Raw genomic sequence first — 21,282 nt, 5'->3', positions numbered from 1 at the left:
AGAATATTGCTGAACTGCAGTAGAACATTTTTGGGAAAACGGGACTGAACTGCTCTGAAATGAATAATGGAGATTTTATTGAGGCATTAAAAAGTAAATTGGTTTAAATGAGAACACGTCTATTATTTATAGCTAGTCTGAAGTTGTTCAGAATTCAGTATAACTATCCAGCTTTAGCTATCCCTCACCTTCTCAATAAAGAGCCAGTAAACCTCAAACACAAGCAACTTATTCTCAAGGACATATACAAAAAAAAAAAGCTAAGACACTTCTTCTAACAGTGGAATACCTGTCCTAGGTCTGCAGCAGCCTATGGAGAAAGCAGAGGTGGCAGCTACAGTGATTTAACATCTGCAGACTTGCCACTCAAGCAACTAAGCAACATAACCTCCTTAAAGCATTAACAGAATACCTAAGCAGCTCAGGGTGACCCAAAACTACTAGAAAGTATAGGAAACTAAAAGAGACTACAAAGCCCTCCTACTAAAAAGCAACGCTCAGTGAAATTTGCCTTGTTAAAACAGAGGGTATTTGCAATAATTCAGCTTAAAGAGAACCCGAGGTGGGTTTGAAGAATATGATCTGCATACAGAGGCTGGATCTGCCTATACAGCCCAGCCTCTGTTGCTATCCCAAACCCCACTAAGGTCCCCCTGCACTCTGCAATCCCTCATAAATCACAGGCACGCTGCTGACAAACAGCTTGTCAGAGCTGGCTGTGTTTATCTCTATAGTGTCAGTCTGCTGCTCTTCCCGCCTCCTGCAGAACTCCAGTCCTCGCCTGCATCCCTTCCCTCCCTGCTGATTGGAGGGAAGGGACGGGGGCAGGGACCGGAGCTATGCAGGAGGCGGGGGAGCAGCGGAGACTGACACTATAGAGATTTGTTAGTTGTATCTATGTTCCCCTTGTCGTCTTATTGTGCTTTGTAAAGCGCTGCGGAATATGTTGGCGCTATATAAAAAAAAAATAATAATAATAATACAGATGTAAACACAGCCTCAAAGCACGGCTGTGATTTATGAGGGATTGCAGAGTGCAGGGGGACCTTAGTGGGGTTTCGGATAGCAACAGAGGCTGGGCTGTATAGGCAGATCCAGACTCTGTATGCAGATAACATTCTTTAAACACACCTCGGGTTCTCTTTAAAGTAAATGACTGTAGTTTCCCACAATGCATCACTACTGAATATGAAAATTACCTCTTTATAGCCCTGATGCCAGGCTAACATCCAGAAACACTGGTGTATAGCAAGCCTATAGCTTTAAATTTTAGAGAGCCCCACCAACCCCACATGCAGACAGCCTGTTTCGGACTGTTGGTACTCATCAGTGCATGGCAGAGATTGATATGGCTCTATGGGATGGGGGCTTGGACCAGTATAATAGAGTACCCAAGCAGCTCGGGGTGACCCAAAACTACTAGGAAAGTATAGGGGACTAGATCACCCTGTGCTGCTTTTACTATTTTACTGGTCCATGCCCTATCCCATAGAGCCATATTAATCCCTGCCATGTGCTGATGAGGACCAGATGGTCTGAAACAGGCCCTCTGCACGTTGGGGTGATGTAGCTCTGTACATTTTATATGTATAAGCTATAGGCTTGCTATACACCAGCAGTTCTGGATTTAGGCCTGGCTTCAGGGATATAAAGAGATAATTTACATATTCAGTGGTGATGGATTGTGGGAGACCACAGTTGCCCACACAAATCCCTTCAGTTTTGTAGCATTAAGTGAAACATACTAAGGTAGATTTATACATTCTATTAATACGGGCCGATCTGACCATTAAAGTGTAACTGGCTTTTACCACTTTATGAGCCATCAGCTGAATTCTGAATTATTCACCAGTGCAAATCGTGTTTACTCTGTACTCGATGCAATGTTTCTGTAGAAAAAAAACTCTACATAAATCTCAGTAGGAACTCTTCTAGCTTCTACCACCAAAAATGTATTCAGAAATTCCTGGTACAACTAGAAAAACAGGATTTGTTGGTTCTTGGCAGAAACAATGTTTTGTTACTGGGGGACAAAAAAAGTACACAGTGGCCGCGATCGGCTGAACACATAAAAGGCATGCATGCAAGTGTCTGCTGGAGGATATGGTTCTGCTAAGCCGCAGGAGTCTCAGCAAAAATAACAATTTCTAAAAACTGGAAGAAACACATTTAGGTTCCTTTTACACTGGTGCGGTGTGTGTCTCGTTGCAGTACTCTCTCCTACCGCAGTTTGTTGCAATGGCCATTAGAGGCGGAGGCAGGAAGTTTGGGCGCATGAAACAGGTGGACAAAAAGGGCGCCGCCATTCACTCCCATAATAAATATCGTTTAATGGGCGCCCAACAGGAAAAAAGGGCGCCAGAGAAAAATAATGTTTTACAAGCGGCGCCCGGAGACTTTTAATGTTTTATAACTGCTTCTCATGATTACACATTATTTAATGATTTATAATTTTTTAAACGAAAAACAGCACAATATTTTTTTAAAACTTTATTAATGCTTATCACAGGGGGGTCTTAGGTTTAGGCAGCACCAGGGGGTATTAGGTTTAGGCAGCACCAGGGGGGTCTTAGGTTTAGGCAGCACCAGGAGGGTCTTAGGTTTAGGCAGCACCAGGGGGGTCTTAGGTTTAGGCAGCACCAGGGGGGTCTTAGGTTTAGGCAGCACCAGGGGGGTCTTAGGTTTAGGCAGCACCAGGGGGGTCTTAGGTTTAGGCAGCACCAGGGGGGTCTTAGGTTTAGGCAGCACCAGGGGGGTCTTAGGTTTAGGCAGCACCAGGGGGGCCTTAGGTTTAGGCAGCATCAGGGGGGCCTTAGGTTTAGGCAGCATCAGGGGGGCCTTAGGTTTAGGCAGCATCAGGGGGGCCTTAGGTTTAGGCAGCATCAGGGGGGCCTTAGGTTTAGGCAGCATCAGGGGGGCCTTAGGTTTAGGCAGCATCAGGGGGGCCTTAGGTTTAGGCAGCATCAGGGGGGTCTTAGGTTTAGGCACCACCAGGTATGTCTTAGGTTTAGGCACCACCAGGGAGGTCTTAGGTTTAGGCACCACCAGGGAGGTCTTAGGTTTAGGCACCACCAGGGAGGTCTTAGGTTTAGGCACCACCAGGGGGGGGGGGGGGGGGTCTCAGGTTTAGGCACCACCAGGGGGGTCTTAGGTTTAGGCAGCACCAGCGGGATCTTAGGTTTAGGCACCACCAGGGGGATCTTAGGTTTAGGCAGTACCAGGGGGGGGTCTTAGGTTTAGGCACCACCAGGGGGGTCTTAGGTTTAGGCACCACCAGAGGGGTCTAGGGGTTAGGGGTAGGTACAGGCAGGGTGAGAGTAGGGTTAGGTATAGTTTTAGTAAAATTCATATTAATCTTTTATAAAACGTTATTATACATTTCACTTTTTAAACAGGAAAGATTAACGTTCTTACAATTGCCGATTTCATACACATTATTTAATGATTTATAACTTTATAAAACATTATTTTTAAACGAAATATAGTACAATTTTTTTTAAACGTTATTCATGCTTATTGCTTAAAACCCTGCGCCCTTTTTTCCCGACACCCTTTTTTAACATACGCATTAGAGGCAAGGGAACATGACACACTCCGTGCAATGTGGTGCCACAGAGGTCTTCCAGTTAACAGAGGCTGCAATGCAATAAAGGGTGACTTCTGCTGCAATCCCAGAAGTGCGCAGGAAGTTCAGGCAGCCGCTGCTCCCACGCCGCCCCACAGCCTTATATGCGAGTATATACAGTATATTGAAGTATAAAGCTTGTTACACACCGTAGACTTGTGTTGCCCTAAACAATTGTGTATAATTGTTTCAGGTGACTGATCTCTGAACAAACACTGATGGTCTCTCCTGCGTAGCCTCTTCTGCTCCAGGGAGAGAGGAGAGGGGAGAAAAAGCAGCAGCGAGCTGCAGCAGGACGTTAGGAGACACCTGTACACGGACTGCATGGTCACCTGAAACAATCATGAACCATTGTTTTGAAAGACGAAAGTCTAAAGCACACACGTTAGCCAGTTCATGGCCAAGAAAGCCTCTACCGAGAATAAGGCATGCGTATAGCAACACCTGGTACCCCCTAAACACCTTCCAACCCGATACCCCCCCCCCCTTGCATCGGCAAGAGATCCAACTTATGGATTATCTAGACGGAGCACAGACCGAACCTTTCATATCTTTTCTTGTGTCCATTGTTCTTCTACTCACCCTGCCCACCATCATGAGATGCGCCGTCAGCCCCTCTCCACCCTCTATAGCAACAGAACGCATTGCAAGCAATGTATTTGTGCAGAATTTCTTCATTAATCCGTTGCCAAAGGGATTAATTCACAATCCCTGTGGGTGAAAGTACTCATGCATGTGTACAAGACTTAAAGGACACCTGAAGTGAGAGGGATATGGGGGCTGTCATATTTATTTCCTTTTAAAGTGGACCTGAACTCAGAAAGTCCTCTCTGCTCTTATGCTTCAGGAGGTGGTTGCCGTATACTTGCAGTGGTTTATAAGTGTTTGATAAGTGGCTGCAAAAGAGTTTTCAAAGTGGCTTGGCAAATCTTCCACCTTCTTATGATGAGCAGATGGCAAATTAGCGCACAGACAGCTGAACCATGTAGTTTTCCACCTGTCAGTTATCAGTCATTACTGAGCCAAAAGTTTAGTACATGATATTTAAAGTAATCCTATCACTTCCTTTACCTAAGTAAAGAAAGCTCCGCTTTCACTGAAAATTGCTACGAGTGCAAAGCTCCACAAGACAATTTTTAGGAATAACTGCATTTTGGATTGTATGTTCGTAGCCTAAGAAATGACAGTAGCTGGAATTTCTCCTTTGCAGGCCTGGAATCTTATGGAGAATGGACTGCTAGAAACGTCCCATCAATTTGCAGCAGTAACTAGCTGCCCAGAACAGGAAGTTGTTATTCAATTGCCACATCTGGATCCATCCCACAATAGGCAGCAATGTTGGCCACTTCAATAACACAGTCTGTAAAGAATCCCATGGTATGTATGTGATAAGCTAAGCTAGACTGAAGGCATTGCCTCAGGATGCATAATGCATTACATAGATGTGTTACTTATTGCCTTTGTGCAATGCTGAAGGCATTACATAAATGCACTTCTTATTTTAAAGGACATCCGAGGTGAAAATAAACTAATGCGAAAAACAATTGTATCTATCCTCCTCCTAAAAATCACTTTTTTACATCTCCCACAGTTTTATTTTATATTTAAATGTAGTTTTTATGTTTTTACACGTTCATTGTCTCTGCTCAATGACACATTCATTGAAGTAGGTCACAGCTCAAATCTATGAATGATTGACCCTTTTTATCTCTTTCCTGCTCTCAGAAGCCATTTGCTAATTACTAATCAGAGAGGGTTATGCTATAGTCTGACCCAGTCTGACCCCGTCCCGACCTGGACAGAAACTGTCACTTGCATACCTGATGTTTAACTCTTTCAGGCAGAGAAAGAAAAAAAATGAACACAGCCTAGGTATTTATGTGCTTGGCACTGTACATACACATGTATATCACATCATGTCACATGTCACCTCGGTTGTCCTTGAAAGAACAGAAGTCATTAAAATGCAGAGTGAGTAAGTTCCCGTAGGTTAGTACAGCAAGATTTACAATCTACCTCAGCCTTTTTTTCAGATCCTGTACTGGTTCATGCCTTAGGCCTTGTTCACACTATATGCGTTGCTGTGCACAATGCGTATGGTATGACGACACGCAGGAACTTCAGAACTGCAGACTGCACTGTCTCTGCTACGTAGCAGTGCGATGTGCTATTGCACTGCTGCATGCATTTTTCGGCACAGTGCTGTGCTGCAGTGAATGGTATCAGCAGAGCAGCGCACAGCGTTGTGATCGCGCGGTCATTTGCATTTTACACACTTGCCGGCGTTTTGGCCTGCATCAGAGATTTGAAAAATGCTCTTTCATTCATTTGAATGAGAACTGCAGAAAAATCACAGCATGATCTTTCACAACCGCAGCAAAATCATTTGTGGCAATTTTGCCGCGATTTGGAAAAATCGCAGTCATTTTGTCGCATTTCTCTTTCAAGTGAATGAATGAGCATTTTTCAAAACTCAAATGCTGTGCAAAACGCTGGTCAAAGTCTTGGCAAGTGTGCCTCAGCCCGGTTTCAGCGCGACATGGGTGGCTCCTACACAATGAATCTGACAGGAAATCGTGTGCATCGTGCAATAAAGTGCTCCTGGGTGCGTTACATTGGAATGTGTATCGTACACAATATGTGGTGCTTCATAGCTAACATCACATCACGTAGTGTGAAAGGACCCTAATGCTGGTTGCACACAATTCAATTCCCACCTCCGATCGACGGGTAATGTGACAGGAAGTTGCACCTTGTGTACATGTCCAAATGGTTCCTTGATAACAGGATTTTCACATGATAACTTCTGCAAATCTATGTTGTTATCAAACGAAAGCAGTTTGGTTATCGTTCTATTTCCATCAGTCGGATGGGGAATTGCATCATGTGCATTTGGCATAAGGCTCATGTGATAAAACCAAATCTGCTGCTATCTTATGTCACAGCAACATGAACTCAACATATTGGCTCCACTTTTGTAGGGATTCTACAACTATTCATAAAGAGTAAATACTAGTTTTAGTTTGTGTTTCACTGAAGTGTTTTAACACAAAATCCACAAGTCACTCACCTTTGCAGTGTGCTCACCCTACAGCATATATGTGGTAATATACATACTGCTACTCGCTTTAAAGATTTGCCACCTGGTGAAGGTGACTGGCAAAATACACAGTTAATAATAATCAAATTATAGCCACATCATTTGTGTCCTAGGATTGAGAAGTTAAGCTCAGCTTCACCTCCTACCACACACTGGGGTATCCCTAGTAATTACCACTATCACTATAAGGGGGTTCCCTGAACCACCCTTCCCCCAACCCCTATTATCTTTCCTGAGACAAAGGGCCAATTGTGGAGTGCGGACCCTCAGAAAAGAGAGTGACCCAAGTCCGAGCAGTATACCCGAAACAGTAGGGGCTGTAAAAACCTTACCCCAAAGCTCAGACACCGGATGCCTGATATCAGCAACCAGTGATTGTGAGTACCCTACGATATAAAGTATCTGGTAAAGGCTGGTACACACATCCAACAAAAGCACACGACCAACCCGATGACATGGCCAACTACACAACAACACATTGGCACAACATGTATATCCACATGGCCAAACCAACTAAACGACCAACTCATTTACATTATGTGCACGCAAGTGGAAGGACTTGCATGCGCATAATGTACACACGTGGCCAACTGCTCGATATCAGCCCAACAGTCGTGTGAGTTGATTCACCTGTTGGAACGGGCAAACCGCCTGTTATCAGTCGCTTGTCTGGTGGTTTGTCATGCATACACACGCCCAACAGACCAAGTTTGGACAATAGCTGGACGAAAAATTTGCACGTGTGTTCAAGCGTTTGATCAGAAGATACTTCATTGGGTCGAACTCCCTAGATATCGATCTCCTTTGTCTTTTCCCTTTAGCTCAACTTCTCTCATCCATCCAAATCATCACTTGATACAGACTTAAGCTTACAGTTTTAGTGTGCTTTAAGGCGCGTACACACGCCGTATTGTTACAAACAACGGTCCATCAGACCCTCCCGTTAGGCGGTTGTTCTGACAGTAGTACCTGAGTACAGGCTGTTGGCAGACTGATAAGACTGTTTTTGACTGATCCGCCCTGCAATGGGTTACTCCAGTGCTCTTTGCTATGTTTAACAATGCAGATATAGGTAGTAATGAGAGAAGAAGAGGAGGAGATAACTAACCCAGATGTCCGCCTTGGTAGAGATAACTTTGCCACTGTATAAATTCACCATCTCGGGAGCCCGGTAGGAAAGTGTAGTATACCTAAAATAAAAAAAGATACAGTTATAATAAAGGCAGCAAACAAAAACTGTTATTGATATCTAAACTCAAATCAGCTAAAATACACTACTACGCGTATAAGGTTTTTCTTATTTTTTCAAAATCCCCACTTGTAAAGATGATAGAAGCAATAATGTATTTTTGTTTCAAAACAAACCTGAACTGAAAATAAACTTATGAGCTAATCAATTGTGTTTTAGGAATGGTAAATGGAATATGAGTGACTGCTTTCTAAACAGTAGCCATAATAGTCTGATGTAAAAATCTGCTTTATTCAGCTTCAAAACAAGCAGAAGTCTTGACCTTTTACGCTTTTCAGCTATAAAATGTAATCAGCATTGTTTCTTCAGTCAGATAAAAGGGTTCTGGCTTCTATTAACATTTCAGGATAGCTGTATTTGACAAGCTGTTTGACTGCCTCACAATGCAGGAAAATAGAAAGGGACTTCACACAACTTCATTGTAGGACTAGTACTATATGTACTGTACCCAAGTTTACTTAATTATGGGGTTGATTCTCTAAACAGCATTATAGTATAGTATTACCGTGCTCACAGCCGCACTATGTTAACGTAGTAGCAGCCACGGTAGTGTACTATCGCGGTGGTGCTACATGCTAGCGCGTGACAATTACGATTAGCTTGCGCAAGTTAAGAATGCATTCTATGCAGAGAGGACCGCGCATAGCGTGCACATGCTAATTTGAAGTCACCCTGTCAATACGCAATACATTTACCGGCCTTTAATGAATCAAGGTCAATGTCCTTCTTAGCTGTTATGCTGGAGATACAAACGCATACTCCATACATTGTCTATGAAGTGTGTAGTGGAAGCACAGTGACAACAGGGTGTCAGCCATTCTAGGGACAAGCACAGCAAACAGGACATACACGCACACAATTTAAAGTAATAGAAAGGATTTACAGCTGAAGGATATAAAAAGCAAGAACTACTACCGAGTATATGAATGCTACACATATCCTGGAATGACTCTGCTGGAAATTGTTACCAGCAGTGGGATCATCACAAGCAGAACTTAAAACATGGGAAAGTTTCACTGGAGCGACATTTGCCGTAAACTCCTCAAATGATGAAAATCTGGCAAGTAAAACTCTTATTCCACAGATGTTCCACTGACTGAACTGCCCAGATGTTCCGCAGTTTACCTCTATGCTGCTTATCTAATTGGCAACAAAGCCACCTGCTTTCAACACCACACAAATAATACAGCTGATAATGAGGCCTGTAAAACGTTGGCCTCTGTATAGCCAGAGGGCCTCTATTTGCAGCTGGTCAGACAGGGGGAATTATGGGCAGTCTGGAAACAGATGTTCCTTCACATTAATGGGTGAACAATGGTGACTTCTCCCGCCCAGGTTAGCAAAACACCAGGCAGCTAGCAGGACGACGCCTTGTGTTGAAAGATTTTGCATGAAAACAGCATCTCTTTTAAATTCAAAAAGTAAAATTGTGTTTTGGGAGTGAAGCGAATAATATCCACAAGTAATTTATTTAGCAGAGATGAATATTTAACCAGGAATGCTAAAAGTTGACCACACAGCTGTGCAGCTCCAGGTGCTTAGATTACACTGTGCAGCATTGTGCACTGTTCTGCTTCATCATTAAAGTGACACTGAAGCGAGAAAAAAAAAAAAAAAAAAAAAAAAACTTATGATATAATGATTTGTATGTGTAGTACGGATAATTAATAGTACATTCGTAGCAAAGAAAATAGTCTTATTTTTATTCTTTTCAGCTATATAGTGTTTTTTATAACATTGCATCATTCTCTAATATTTGCAGTTTACTCATTACACTCCGCATTCTAAATGATTTCACAGAGCAGGCTAGTGAACTTTTGAACTTTCCTCTGCAGAAAAACAAAATACAGTGACAGACACTTGAGATAATAAGCTTCAGAAGACAGAGCTCTATCAAAGTCTGAGAGATCAGTGAAGCTCTTTTGCATAGATAACTGGAGTTTCTTAACTCTTCCTGTACTGGAAACAATATTAGACTTATGTCTCTGTTGCTAATGTTTTATTTCTTAGCTGTACTACACATGCAAATCATTATATCAGAAGTTTATTTTCACTTCAGATTCCCTTTAAAGTGGACCTGTCCTGAGGGGAAAAACAAACAAATAAACAGGGGGGTGGGGCAGGGAAGGTGGGTAATAATGGGCACACAATGTTGTACTGCATCGAGCAGAACTACACTTGCATAATTGGATTGTGGTGTAGGAACTGATCACCATCTGATCAAATCCAAAGATGGATTAAGATGTAATGGGGCCCGAGACAAGGTAATAGATTTGGGGCCCCCTTGTGGTCCGTTTGGTAAGCTGAAGTGGAAAGAGGTCAGAGAAGTGGCAGGTGACACCCTTGACACCCACTAGGCCCCAAGCACCTGCCTAGGTTGCCTGGTGGATAATCCTGCTCTGATCGAATCCCATTCAGACAGAGATCGATCAGTGTGGCGTATCAGGCTATGACTATATGGCTAGCTTTTAAAGGACCACTATCCTTGTAAATTTAGCTTTTAAAAGGACCACCATCCTTTTAAAATGTAAAATGTATGTTGTAAAAAAAAATATGAAATATCTGACAGGGTTTGGACTAATCCATCTCCTCAAAGAATTCTCAGGGTTTTCCTTATTTTCAAATGCACGTACTACCGTAACTGCCAAAATAGTGTGCAAGCAAGTAGGGAGGATTGCCGACATCTTTGCATAGATCCTTTCTACAGAGTGCTTTTGTAAAGAATAAAGGAAATACTGAGAACCTCCCAAGAAGAAATGGACTAGTACAAAATCTGTGAGATCGGCTAGATTTTTACTGCCTACTGTAAGTGACAGCAACATAGGATAAAAGTAATTTATAGCGCATTTCACTATGGGAGAAATGTATTGTACATCCTTTTACATAATTTTACATTTTAAAATTTTTCATGATAGTGGTCCTTTAACCCCCCCCCCCCCCCCCCCCGTGTGCTCTCCCGCTGCCGGCCGTTAGCCCAGTCATCAATGGAAGGGATTATAAATCCCTTTCACTGATCGCCCCCCCCCCCCCGGAGAAAAGCCGACAGCGTCTCTTCAGCCGCTGCGGCTTTTCTGAGTTCAAAAAGTTCCCCGTTTTCATACTTCTTCCTGGGAGCGAGATCGATCGCTCCCAGGACTTTTTGACTGTGGCCATCTTGTGGCCAAATAACAAACTACACCAAAAAACACTCTGTATTGAATAAATACATTTTTAAACATTTAAAATCCCCTGTTTACCTCCCACACCAAAAAACACCCACATACAAGTTTTAATAAAAAATAAAATAAAAAATTACAATATTAAAAAAAACAAAAAACACATAAATAGTTACCTAAGGGTCTGAACTTTTTAAATCTTCATGTCAAAGGAGTATATCAATATGATTTATTAAATTATGGGCTTCTAAATAGTGATGAACGCAAATTGAAAAAATGCACCTTTATTTCCAAATTAAATATCGCCGCCATACATTGTGATAGGGACATAATTTAAATGGTGTAATAAGCGGGACAAATTGGTAAATAAAGTACATAGGTTTAAAATATGGTAACATGTATTAATTTCAAACTATAATGGCCAAAAGCTGAGCAATGATTTTTTTCCATTTCTTTCTTAATATTCCTGTTAAAATGGATTTAGAATAAATTAATCGGAAAAAACAAGATATAGATCAATTAATTGTGATGAGTAGTGCTAAAGTTATTGGCAAATGAATGGGAGGTGAAAGTTGCTCAGATGTAAAAAAAATCTCAACCCTGTAGGCTGAAGTGGTTAAGGTTTCAAAAATTGCTGGTAACACTAACGGTTGCCGACCTTTTCACCTAACCCCATGTCTCGATAATCAACCCTCTTTTTAACATCTAACCCTAACTGTCATTATTGGTGGTCCAATACCAAATCTTGCACCAAACTGACATGTGGTGCCAGATTTCTGCACAAAATTTACCCTAAAACAACCTTCTGCAATGCAGTCCAGGAAAAAAGAGAAAATCACCATCTTTGCTAAACTTTCCCTCAATTGTGACCGTCACCCTATGCCTAGCTACACATGTGACAAAAAAAGGCTTTGACTGACTCAGGAGGAGAGGAGGAGGAAGAGAGCAAGGGTTGTGAAGTACGGATTCACGGGCGGAAAACCACCATCTGCGCAATCATACATAAATGCGCACAAGATATGAGTTGGAGCGCCCCTTTAATCCATTAGCCTGGCTTTTAGAAAGCAGTGCTCCTTTCAGCCCAGACCTCTGCACTGGGGGATGTGAGTGTTTGTTTGTGCTTCCTGAGAGAAGAAATAAACCCTCAAAAACCAGATCCACTCCACATTCTTTGTCCCCACTTAGTAGACCCACAAACAGCTAGGCCAGACACCGGTCGTAAAGTCAGTAAGTGATCAAATTCCTGCATGTAGCCTGACCAGAATTGCAGAAATTACTTTAATTTATCTTGGGATAAAAGAATAGTTATTTACTAAATTAATCAATGTTCCCTAGATGCCAGGCATGTCAAAATTATCAGATATGTCTTAAACCCGAGCTGGATGTATTTGGACCACCAAGCGTCGGTTTACCACCTTCTATGCCTATGATATGATTTTATCTGAAAGTGAACCATTGTAATATACCTGAGTTTCCTGGAGTCTGATTAAATCAGAGAATGTTAGGAAGGCACCTATACCATTTTCTCCAAGTTCTTATCAACTGTTGCCGAGATATGACCATTTCAGGTATATCATATTCTTTTCTGCCTGTCATGACAAAGGGGGTGGAGAAAGATCATGTGGCAGACACAGCCTATCTCCAACCACCAGTGGAGAAAGGGTTTAAAAAAAAAACCTGTTGGACACAGGCAGGGGGAGAAATTCATACTGCAGCCATCCATATACCATCACGGATTGGCTATGTTATCAACGGACTTCTATCCACAGAACTTTCCACAATTGTAGACTTATTATCGCAAAGGACATACGGTAACTTGACCAATTGCTCAGACTGTAATTAGTTATTATTTTCCAGTTTAATCCTTATTACTGTATCAATTTGTTTCAATTGTTATATTTAGTTCTGCATTATTTCTTTAACTAAACAATTAAAAAAATTTCATCTAAGTGCTATTCTGAAAATATCTGCAAAGAGTTCACGTTTCCTGACAGACGTTACCATAACCGGTTTGATATTAATATCGTTATTTTTCTATCTCTAGAAAGGTTGTGAATTAACCCTTTTTTTCCTACAGGATTTAGCTAGAGGTTAGACTTAGCATATTTGCAAGGTTTATGATGGATTGGTGGCAGCGACCTGGTCTCTATACGAGATCACAGATTGTATCGATTGTACATACAATCGAAATTGGACTATGTGTGGACTCACCAACCAATCCAAAAGGTTACTTTTTCCTGCAGTGCTGACTGCCTTCAGGGCCTGAGGCTGAATAGTAAACTGCGGCAAAGGGAACAGGAATTGGAGCGTGACTGCGCATATGTCACAAGGGTGAACCTGGAAAACGGGAGGCAATGAGATGAGGCACTTCTGAATTACTGCACTTTTTCCCTTTTCCAAAACCTGCAAGTAGTAAATGTCTAAAAACAAATATCTTATTTTTCAGAATAGAAGACACACTTTTTCTCCCCAAAACAACAACAACCGCACCAGGTTTAGTATATTCCTTTTCCCCGTTTTTTTGTCCTCTAAACCTGGGTGTGTCTCATAGTCCAGAGCATCTTATATCCCAAAGAATATGGTAAATTAATGCATTTTGTGATAGTGAATACATTAATTTATCACATGTACCTGAAGTTTGGACGTGAATGTATTGTAAGGCTATTTGTAGGATACGTTTAATGATCTTTTCATAAAAAAATGCCGTCGTGTGCTGATCTTTACATGGATTTGTTCAGGTTTCCTCTCGCAGGGCTGTGCCAACAGCCTCTATGGTTTCCATCCTTTAATTTATTTCCAGTGTCTTTATGTCCTTCTCTCCTATTAAATGTTATTAGATTGCTATTAATAAAGAACGCTCGCTCTTGTTTCGCCAAGATTTTAGTGCAAGAATCTCCCTGAACTTAATCACTGACAGTCTTTCATATATCAGCCCGCAAACCCAGAGAGTCATCCGATCATTTTGCTTTAAGTTTTCTGAGTTAAGTGACCATTATACAGCAGATATATAATTTGTTATGTGAACAGTGCTGAGAATGGGATTATGGGCCACATAAACAGCAAGATGTAGTGTAAGCAAAAGCCAAAAACCAATACAGGAAGATGGATGATGCAAGAGGCTTACTGTGCTCAATAAAACCATGCAAAATATAACAATTGTGTTGTACTTGTACATATTCATTTAGCACCCGCCATCAGTCCAATGGCATTTTCTCCTCCCATCGGAAGCTGAGTATCAACTATGCAGCAAAGTCTCACTGGCTCCAGGTTTCAGCTGTCAGCATCCAAAAACCCCTCCCACCTCCCCACATCACCTAACTTCCCCTTCTCACATGCCACACACTAACCAAAATAAGGGTGGATATGTGTAAAGCTGTTAGCACTGAAACTGAATAGACACCTTTTAAAGCCAACAACCCCAAGTAGTCATGTGACTGGCTATCAGCCTATCAGAGGAAATACATTGTTATGAAGAAGAAAAAGAAAAATCCCTTCACAACTGGCGTTGCAATGCAGTCATCAAATTCTTCTTTAATAGGTTCACCAGCCTTAGATTGAAACGGACATGACTCCAACTTCTGTTTGACTGCCCTGTCCCTTTAAAGCGGGATTGTCACCATAAAAATCACATTTCAACAGCAACCAGTCTAAAGATGCTAATCCTGTATTCAAATCTTTGTCTGCTGTTATGGTTTGGAGTTATCACATACCTTAGGCGCACTGGCCCTCTGGTTGCCATTGCCATCGGCTAGCAAAACATTTGCATGCTGGGGGGTCTTTTTATCGATAATATATTCCTCCTCTTCCCTTTATTTCCCCTCCTTCTAATGAAATAAGACAGTGCCCTTCCTAGTATAGACCTCAGTGGGAGTGTCTGAAGACTCTGGGAGGAGGCGGGTAACGAATACACAATTAGCAAGAGGAGAAAAAAAAGAGCGAGGGAGGAAATTATGTCAGGATTGGCTTCATTCAAAGGTAAACAAAACGGAAACTGTCTAGAAGGATTCTCTGCTGTTCCTTTATAAAATTCACAGGAACCATAACGTGGACAGTGCAATACATCTGTAATGTAAGTAGAACTAGTATTTATCTACTTATATATGTGTGTTTTTTTATTTCTAGGTTAGCACGGGTGTCACTTGTTCTTTAAAGATAACCCGTTGTGAGAGTAATATGGAAGCTGCCATATTTATTTTCTTTCACACAATACCAGTTGCCTGGCTGTCCCCCTGATCCTGTCTCTCTAATACTTTGAGCCATAGACCCTGAACAAGGATACATATAAGGTGTTCTGACTCAAGTGTGACTAAATCCAACAACTTGTTTCAGGGTTGTGACTAGGACACTACTGGTGCCAGAAGATCAAAAGGACTGCCAGGTAACTGGTATTATTTAAAAGGAAAAAGTTATGGCAGCCCCCATATCACTCACCTCAGGTTACCTTAAAATGTTTCAACAGGAGCATCCCAGGACGCGAGGAAGTCCAGTGAAAAGAAATTCTGCTGTACATTGTGTGAATATTTTTGGTTTGTACATTCTACCCTAAAGGAGGATCAGCTATTTGAAGAGCAGCTGGATTTGAGAAGTGTGTTCCCATTTAAATGAACCACATCTATGAAGAACAAATGATGTCATTTTGTGCATACTTTTTAATCTCATCCTCCACAGCGCTGACTCCTTCAGTTTGGGGATTCTGACATTTGTTTGTTGCGCTTCCAAAGTCACACAGGACGTAGTGACCGCGGTCATGGAGAAGTATGTTTTCAACCTGCAATTACAAAGAAAAAGCTTGAAATGACCACAAATACAGATAAAATTATGGTAATGAGCTATAAACAAAACAATGTAAACAATATCGTTTTGCATTCTGCCCGATTTTGATGCTGCTCGCCAAAAGTTAACTTTGGGCCCCCTGCTCACCTGAAAACTTCTACTATTTTAATTTCAGTGCAATCTGGTCGTCCAAGTGCTGTTTTATACGTCTTACCTTCAATTCCCAAAAGACTGCCTTTGGCACCATGCAATTTCCACCAGCCACATTTCCCATCCCCAACATTTGGCACATGTATTGTTGAAAGAAAAAAAGGCACAACGCAAAAAGGCACACAGTTTATCATCCATATAAACCGATCCATCTAGACGATAATTGGTGTTAGTCGGTTGAAAATACATGTATTGGACAATGACAAGGCCGTAAGACAGCATATGCATGTGAGTGTGTGAAGAGTTAAGTAATTGCCTGTGTCACATGTAAAGCTCTAGAGGCCAAACACTAGAGGTACATAAGGTACATGCTATGGTGCCTCTAGTGTTTATCACGTGGCACAGGTGCCCAAGGAGAGAAGACCCAGGGAGGAGCGCCCAGCGGTGGAGAGAAGACACAGGGAGGAGCGCCCAGCAGTGGAGGGAAGGCACAGGGAGTAGCGCCCAGTGGTGGAGGGAAGGCACAGGGAGGAGCGCCCAGCGGTGGAGAGAAGACACAGGGAGGAGTGCTCAGCGGTGGAGAGAAGACACAGGGAGGAGCGCCCAGCGGTGGAGAGAAGACACAGGGAGGAATGCTCAGCGGTGGGGGGGAAGACACAGGGAGGAGTGCCCAACAGTAGAGAGAAGACACAGGGAGGAGCGCCCAGCGGTGGAGGGAAGGCACAGGGAGAAGCGCCCAGTGGTGGAGGGAAGGCACAGGGAGGAGCGCCCAGTGGTGGAGGGAAGGCACAGGGAGGAGCGCCCAGTGGTGGAGGGAAGGCACAGGGAGGAGCGCCCAGTGGTGGAGAGAAGACACAGGGAGTAGCGCCCAGTGGTGGGGGGAAGACACAGGGAGGAATGCTCAGCGGTGGGGGGGGGGGGGGGGGGGAGACACAGGGAGGAGTGCCCAGCAGTGGAGAGAAGACACAGGGAGGTATGCTCAGCGGTGTGTAGGGGGGGGGGGGGGGGAGGAGGAGACACAGGGAGGAGTGCTCAGCGATGGAGAGAAGACACAGGGAGGAGTGCCCAGCAGTGGAGAGAAGACACAGGGAGGAGCGCCCGGCGGTAGGGGGAAGACACAGGGAGGAGCGCCCAGCGGTAGGGGGAAGACACAGGAAGGAGCGCCCAGCGGTAGGGGGAAGACACAGGGATGAGTGCTCAGCGGTGGAGAGAAGACACAGGGAGGAGTGCCCAGCGGTGGGGGGAAGACACAGGGAGGAGCGCCCAGCGGTAGGGGGAAGACACAGGGAGGAGCGCCCAGCGGTAGGGGGAAGACACAGGAAGGAGCGCCCAGCGGTAGGGGGAAGACACAGGGATGAGTGCTCAGCGGTGGAGAGAAGACACAGGGAGGAGTGCTCAGCGATGGAGAGAAGACACAGGGAGGAGTGCCCAGCGGTGGGGGGGAAGACACAGGGAGGAGTGCTTAGTGGTGGAGAGAAGACACGTGCCAGCAAACAGGTAAGTTTCGCTGCCTACACTCTGGATGGCCCAGGAAGGATGGGAGGGATGGGGGACACATAGATGGGGGAGAGCCTAGCAGGCTTGGCTCAGGCAGTAGCATTTGCAAATCATACTTTAAAAATAATAATAAGATTTACCGTCTCAAAGTCAAATCAAACCACACACATAAGACTGGTCTGGGATACCCCATTATTGCAACATCAGCAGTACTATAGAGTACAGAGCACCATATTTTCTGTGATATTGCTTATATAGCATGAAATGGACTATTCCAGGTATGCTGAGCCTTAATCTGTTGTGTATGGCTTGACCATGTCTATGGCCACCCTCCTCGATTATACACCACAAAAGGATGACCAAATCATAAATGCAGGCCATAAACCAGCTGATGCTGCCACCTAGCATGATTGTCATGATAACCAGCCAATGGCAGAAGGGAGTTCAGAAAACTTAGCACAGAGAATAAACAGGCTGAGTTTCTATGTCTGGTATGGGAAATATGGATTTTTCTCTTACGGATTGCATCATGTGATACTAAGCCATGAGCTACCGGTAAATTCCAGTGTCTATCAAGATGACATCAGAAGATCTACAATGAGGAGAATGTAAAACTAATTACTGTTGCTACACAGCCCATGTAATTCTCTCATCTCATCTGGATAGTCATCGTGTTAGAATGACAACGCATTGCATAACACAGAAGAATTCAGAGATTAACAGGGCCAAAGCAAATACTAATACAGAATGTTATCCGGGTTATGCTGCTTTTATGAATTGTCATAGCTGTGGAGTGGATACCTTATCAATACTCTAATAAAAGGCAAATGCGTCAAGTATCCTAACTATGCAAGCTATGTTTGTTTTTTGTTTTTTAATAGCAATGTAAAAATCTTTTATAATGTACATTAAGCGGTTAGATCTGCTGACTGCGGTGACGCCCATCACGGAGGATGTTGGCAAGGAGCAATCTGCCTCTACTTGCTCCAGTCGCCATGGTGTTCTGACCCAAAATGGCTTCAATACACTAAAGGTGCCCATACATCAAGCGATGTATGGGCAGATCGACCAAGAGACAGCTCTCTCTCTGATCAAATCTGATTGGGGAGAGATCTCTTGGCTGTGTGCGTAAACAGCAGGCCGATTCGCGATCAATTTCATCAAGAAATCTCTCAGGAATCGGCCTCATGATGCCGCCTCTGGCATTGTCCCCCCAAACGTTAATGTGCCTCCACAGTGCCCCTGCAATCAAATCAAACACACGACACAGAACATTTATATTTTCTCCTGGCGGACTCAAAGCGCCAGAGCTGCAGCCACTAGCATGCGCTCTATAGGCAGTAGCAGTGTTAGGAAGACTTGCCCAAGGTCTCCTACTGAATAGGTGCTGGCTTACTGATCAGGCAGAGGCGAGATTGGAACCCAGGTCTCTTGTGTCAGAGGCAGAGCCCTTAACCATCACACTATCCAGCCACCTGTTCCAGCAGCCGCGACTGTCCAGCCGCACGTGGCACTTATGATGTCATACACGCGGTTGGCGGTGCTCAGGAGAAGCAGCAAATGAGATTAGGACCAGCTGGACCATTGTGGCAGCTAAAGTGGGGGAGATTTGAATACATGGGCAGATTTACATTTGGGGGGACAACAGCCAATGGCCGGGGGTCTGTCGTGTTGTTGCGATATCACAGGTTGTTATCGCCACGCACCCAATTGACCATGTCAGACCGAGATAGCTCCAGCATGCTCGGCCGATACATTTCACCGGTTTCAGCTTGAAATCAGTCGAAATATCAATCGGGCTTGCTTGTTGCAGGGCCCATTTTCATCCGATTCGATAAAATTATCAAGATGGATAGTCGATAAGGCCGCAAAATCAATAGATGCAAGGCCCCATTAAGATTAAGTAAGGTAAAGGTTCAGTAAAATACCGCATTTGGTGTTTTTAAAGACTTTTTCTCCCCTAATTTACACATGTGGTAATAGTTCAGTAATTTACAGAAAAACGGCATGAAATAATTCACTAAACATTTTTACCTCATATAGTCTTCCATTAGCTAGTTTAAGGAATCGTATTTCATTTGGTATTTTATGGATAATTGCAGTACAGGGAAAATGAATGATAGATATGACACAGATAGCATTGTTTTTATTATTATGCTGACATGTGAAGTATAAAGCCCAAGCTACATACAATTAACATACAAATTGCATCAGCTCAAAACAATTAGCAAAACAAATCTTATTAACCATTTTTTATTGCTAAATAATATTGTGAAATTAGGGAAATATGTTTTTATTATTATGAATTATTGAATTGGTTTTCACCTTTCTCTGCTCTGTTTCCTTCCTTTTGTAAGCTTACCGAATGGCTGTTTGTTAGTCACCGACAGCTCCAGACTGGAGATAAATACAGAACATCTCACTCGTTTTACCACATGCTCTAATCTTTGTGAATTGACATTTATTGAGATATTTACCTCACAAGTCGGTAATTTACCTCACAAGTAAGGATTTTTAGTTTCCAGTGCGATAACAGTCATAGTGAATTGACATTTAAGAAAAAGTTCGGTAAAATAAGCTTCAGTTTTTCTGCATTACCAAACACAATAATGCTTTCTAATTTATTTCAATTCATATATTTTAAAGTGGTCTGAAACTCCGACATAACATTCAATAAAAAGGTGTTTTCCTACTTTTTATTACTCATACAGTTATCATATTTGCTTTTGTGCATAAGTAATATTGTCTGTTTACACATTACAAGTTTCCAAAGTGTAGTTCATCTTGTCCTGAAACCCCCCATTGCATTTTATTCAAACTGCTTTTTATTATATATTAACATCTTCTAATTAGTTGGTCTGAGCGGTTTGTGTGCTTGAAGTACAGAGAGCTCCTTTTCACTTATTACACTGTATGTACACACATGTATCAACATTGGAATGCAAACAACGATACGGTTATCTCCAGTTTGGATGCGGATTTGAAGCTGAATAGCAAAGTAGAAATGCTGACTTTCGGACCACTTTAAAGCCTATAAACATGGATACTTGGTCAGCTGACCTGGCTGAGGTTAAACTGTTCAGTGAGCATTGGTGGCAATTGGGTAGTGGCTATGTAGGTAGCACTCTCACCTTGCAGCGCTACAGGGATTGAATGGTTGGTATTAGAACACAGAATCACATGGAAAATATGCTTCATTGAACATTCAGACCAACTGTTCAGAGACAGTCACGTTATGTGCAGTAATACACCTATACCAGTGTTCAAAAGCCCCATTCACTTGTATTGAAAAGTGAAGAGCTAGCCCAAAAGTGCAAAACAGATAAAAGATGTATTTGAATCACACCATATTATTTTCCACTGTTTTCCATGTAGCATGTGGGTAGTGGGTATTAAACTAGTGATCCCAGTAAAAAGTAATAATTTCAAAAGTGGAGGGAGGCAATCATGTGATGTAAAGCCAGAAGTTCAGGAGGAAAAACCTGGCAGTCTGCTCCAGTGGACAACTCAGCCAGTGCTGGAGTCTCTTTTCCTTGTCTGGTCAGGGATGCTAACACAGACCTGCATACTTCGAGTGACTTAAGTACCATGTATTGTTCAATGGAGAGGAGAGAGGGTTCTTGCTATACATAAATACAATGGCAATTAGCCATACTCATCATCAACTGCAGTTCTATGAAAAGAGTAAGCCGCTCAAAATGGAGCAACTGTCACCACATCAGATGATAAACAA

At 42.8% G+C, this 21,282-nt stretch overlaps 1 protein-coding gene across 11 annotated transcripts in view; it reads right to left on the bottom strand.

The window, feature by feature from the left end:
* Positions 1 to 21,282, bottom strand: part of AAK1 (AP2 associated kinase 1) — a 187,129-nt gene that overhangs the window by 71,185 nt on the left and 94,662 nt on the right. For all 11 annotated transcript variants that reach the window (XM_068274792.1, XM_068274794.1, XM_068274797.1 and 8 more), the window contains exons 5-6: positions 15,776 to 15,897; positions 7,834 to 7,915 (exon numbers count right to left, since the gene is read on the bottom strand). In XM_068274792.1, coding sequence (XP_068130893.1) covers positions 7,834 to 7,915; positions 15,776 to 15,897 — 204 coding nt within the window. The remainder of the gene's footprint in view (positions 1 to 7,833; positions 7,916 to 15,775; positions 15,898 to 21,282) is intronic.

Source organism: Hyperolius riggenbachi, chromosome 3 (assembly GCF_040937935.1).
Source record: "Hyperolius riggenbachi isolate aHypRig1 chromosome 3, aHypRig1.pri, whole genome shotgun sequence".
Classification (NCBI taxonomy): domain Eukaryota; kingdom Metazoa; phylum Chordata; class Amphibia; order Anura; family Hyperoliidae; genus Hyperolius; species Hyperolius riggenbachi.
Note: the sequence above shows the minus strand (reverse complement) of the source record. Positions and strands in the feature narration are given on the sequence as shown.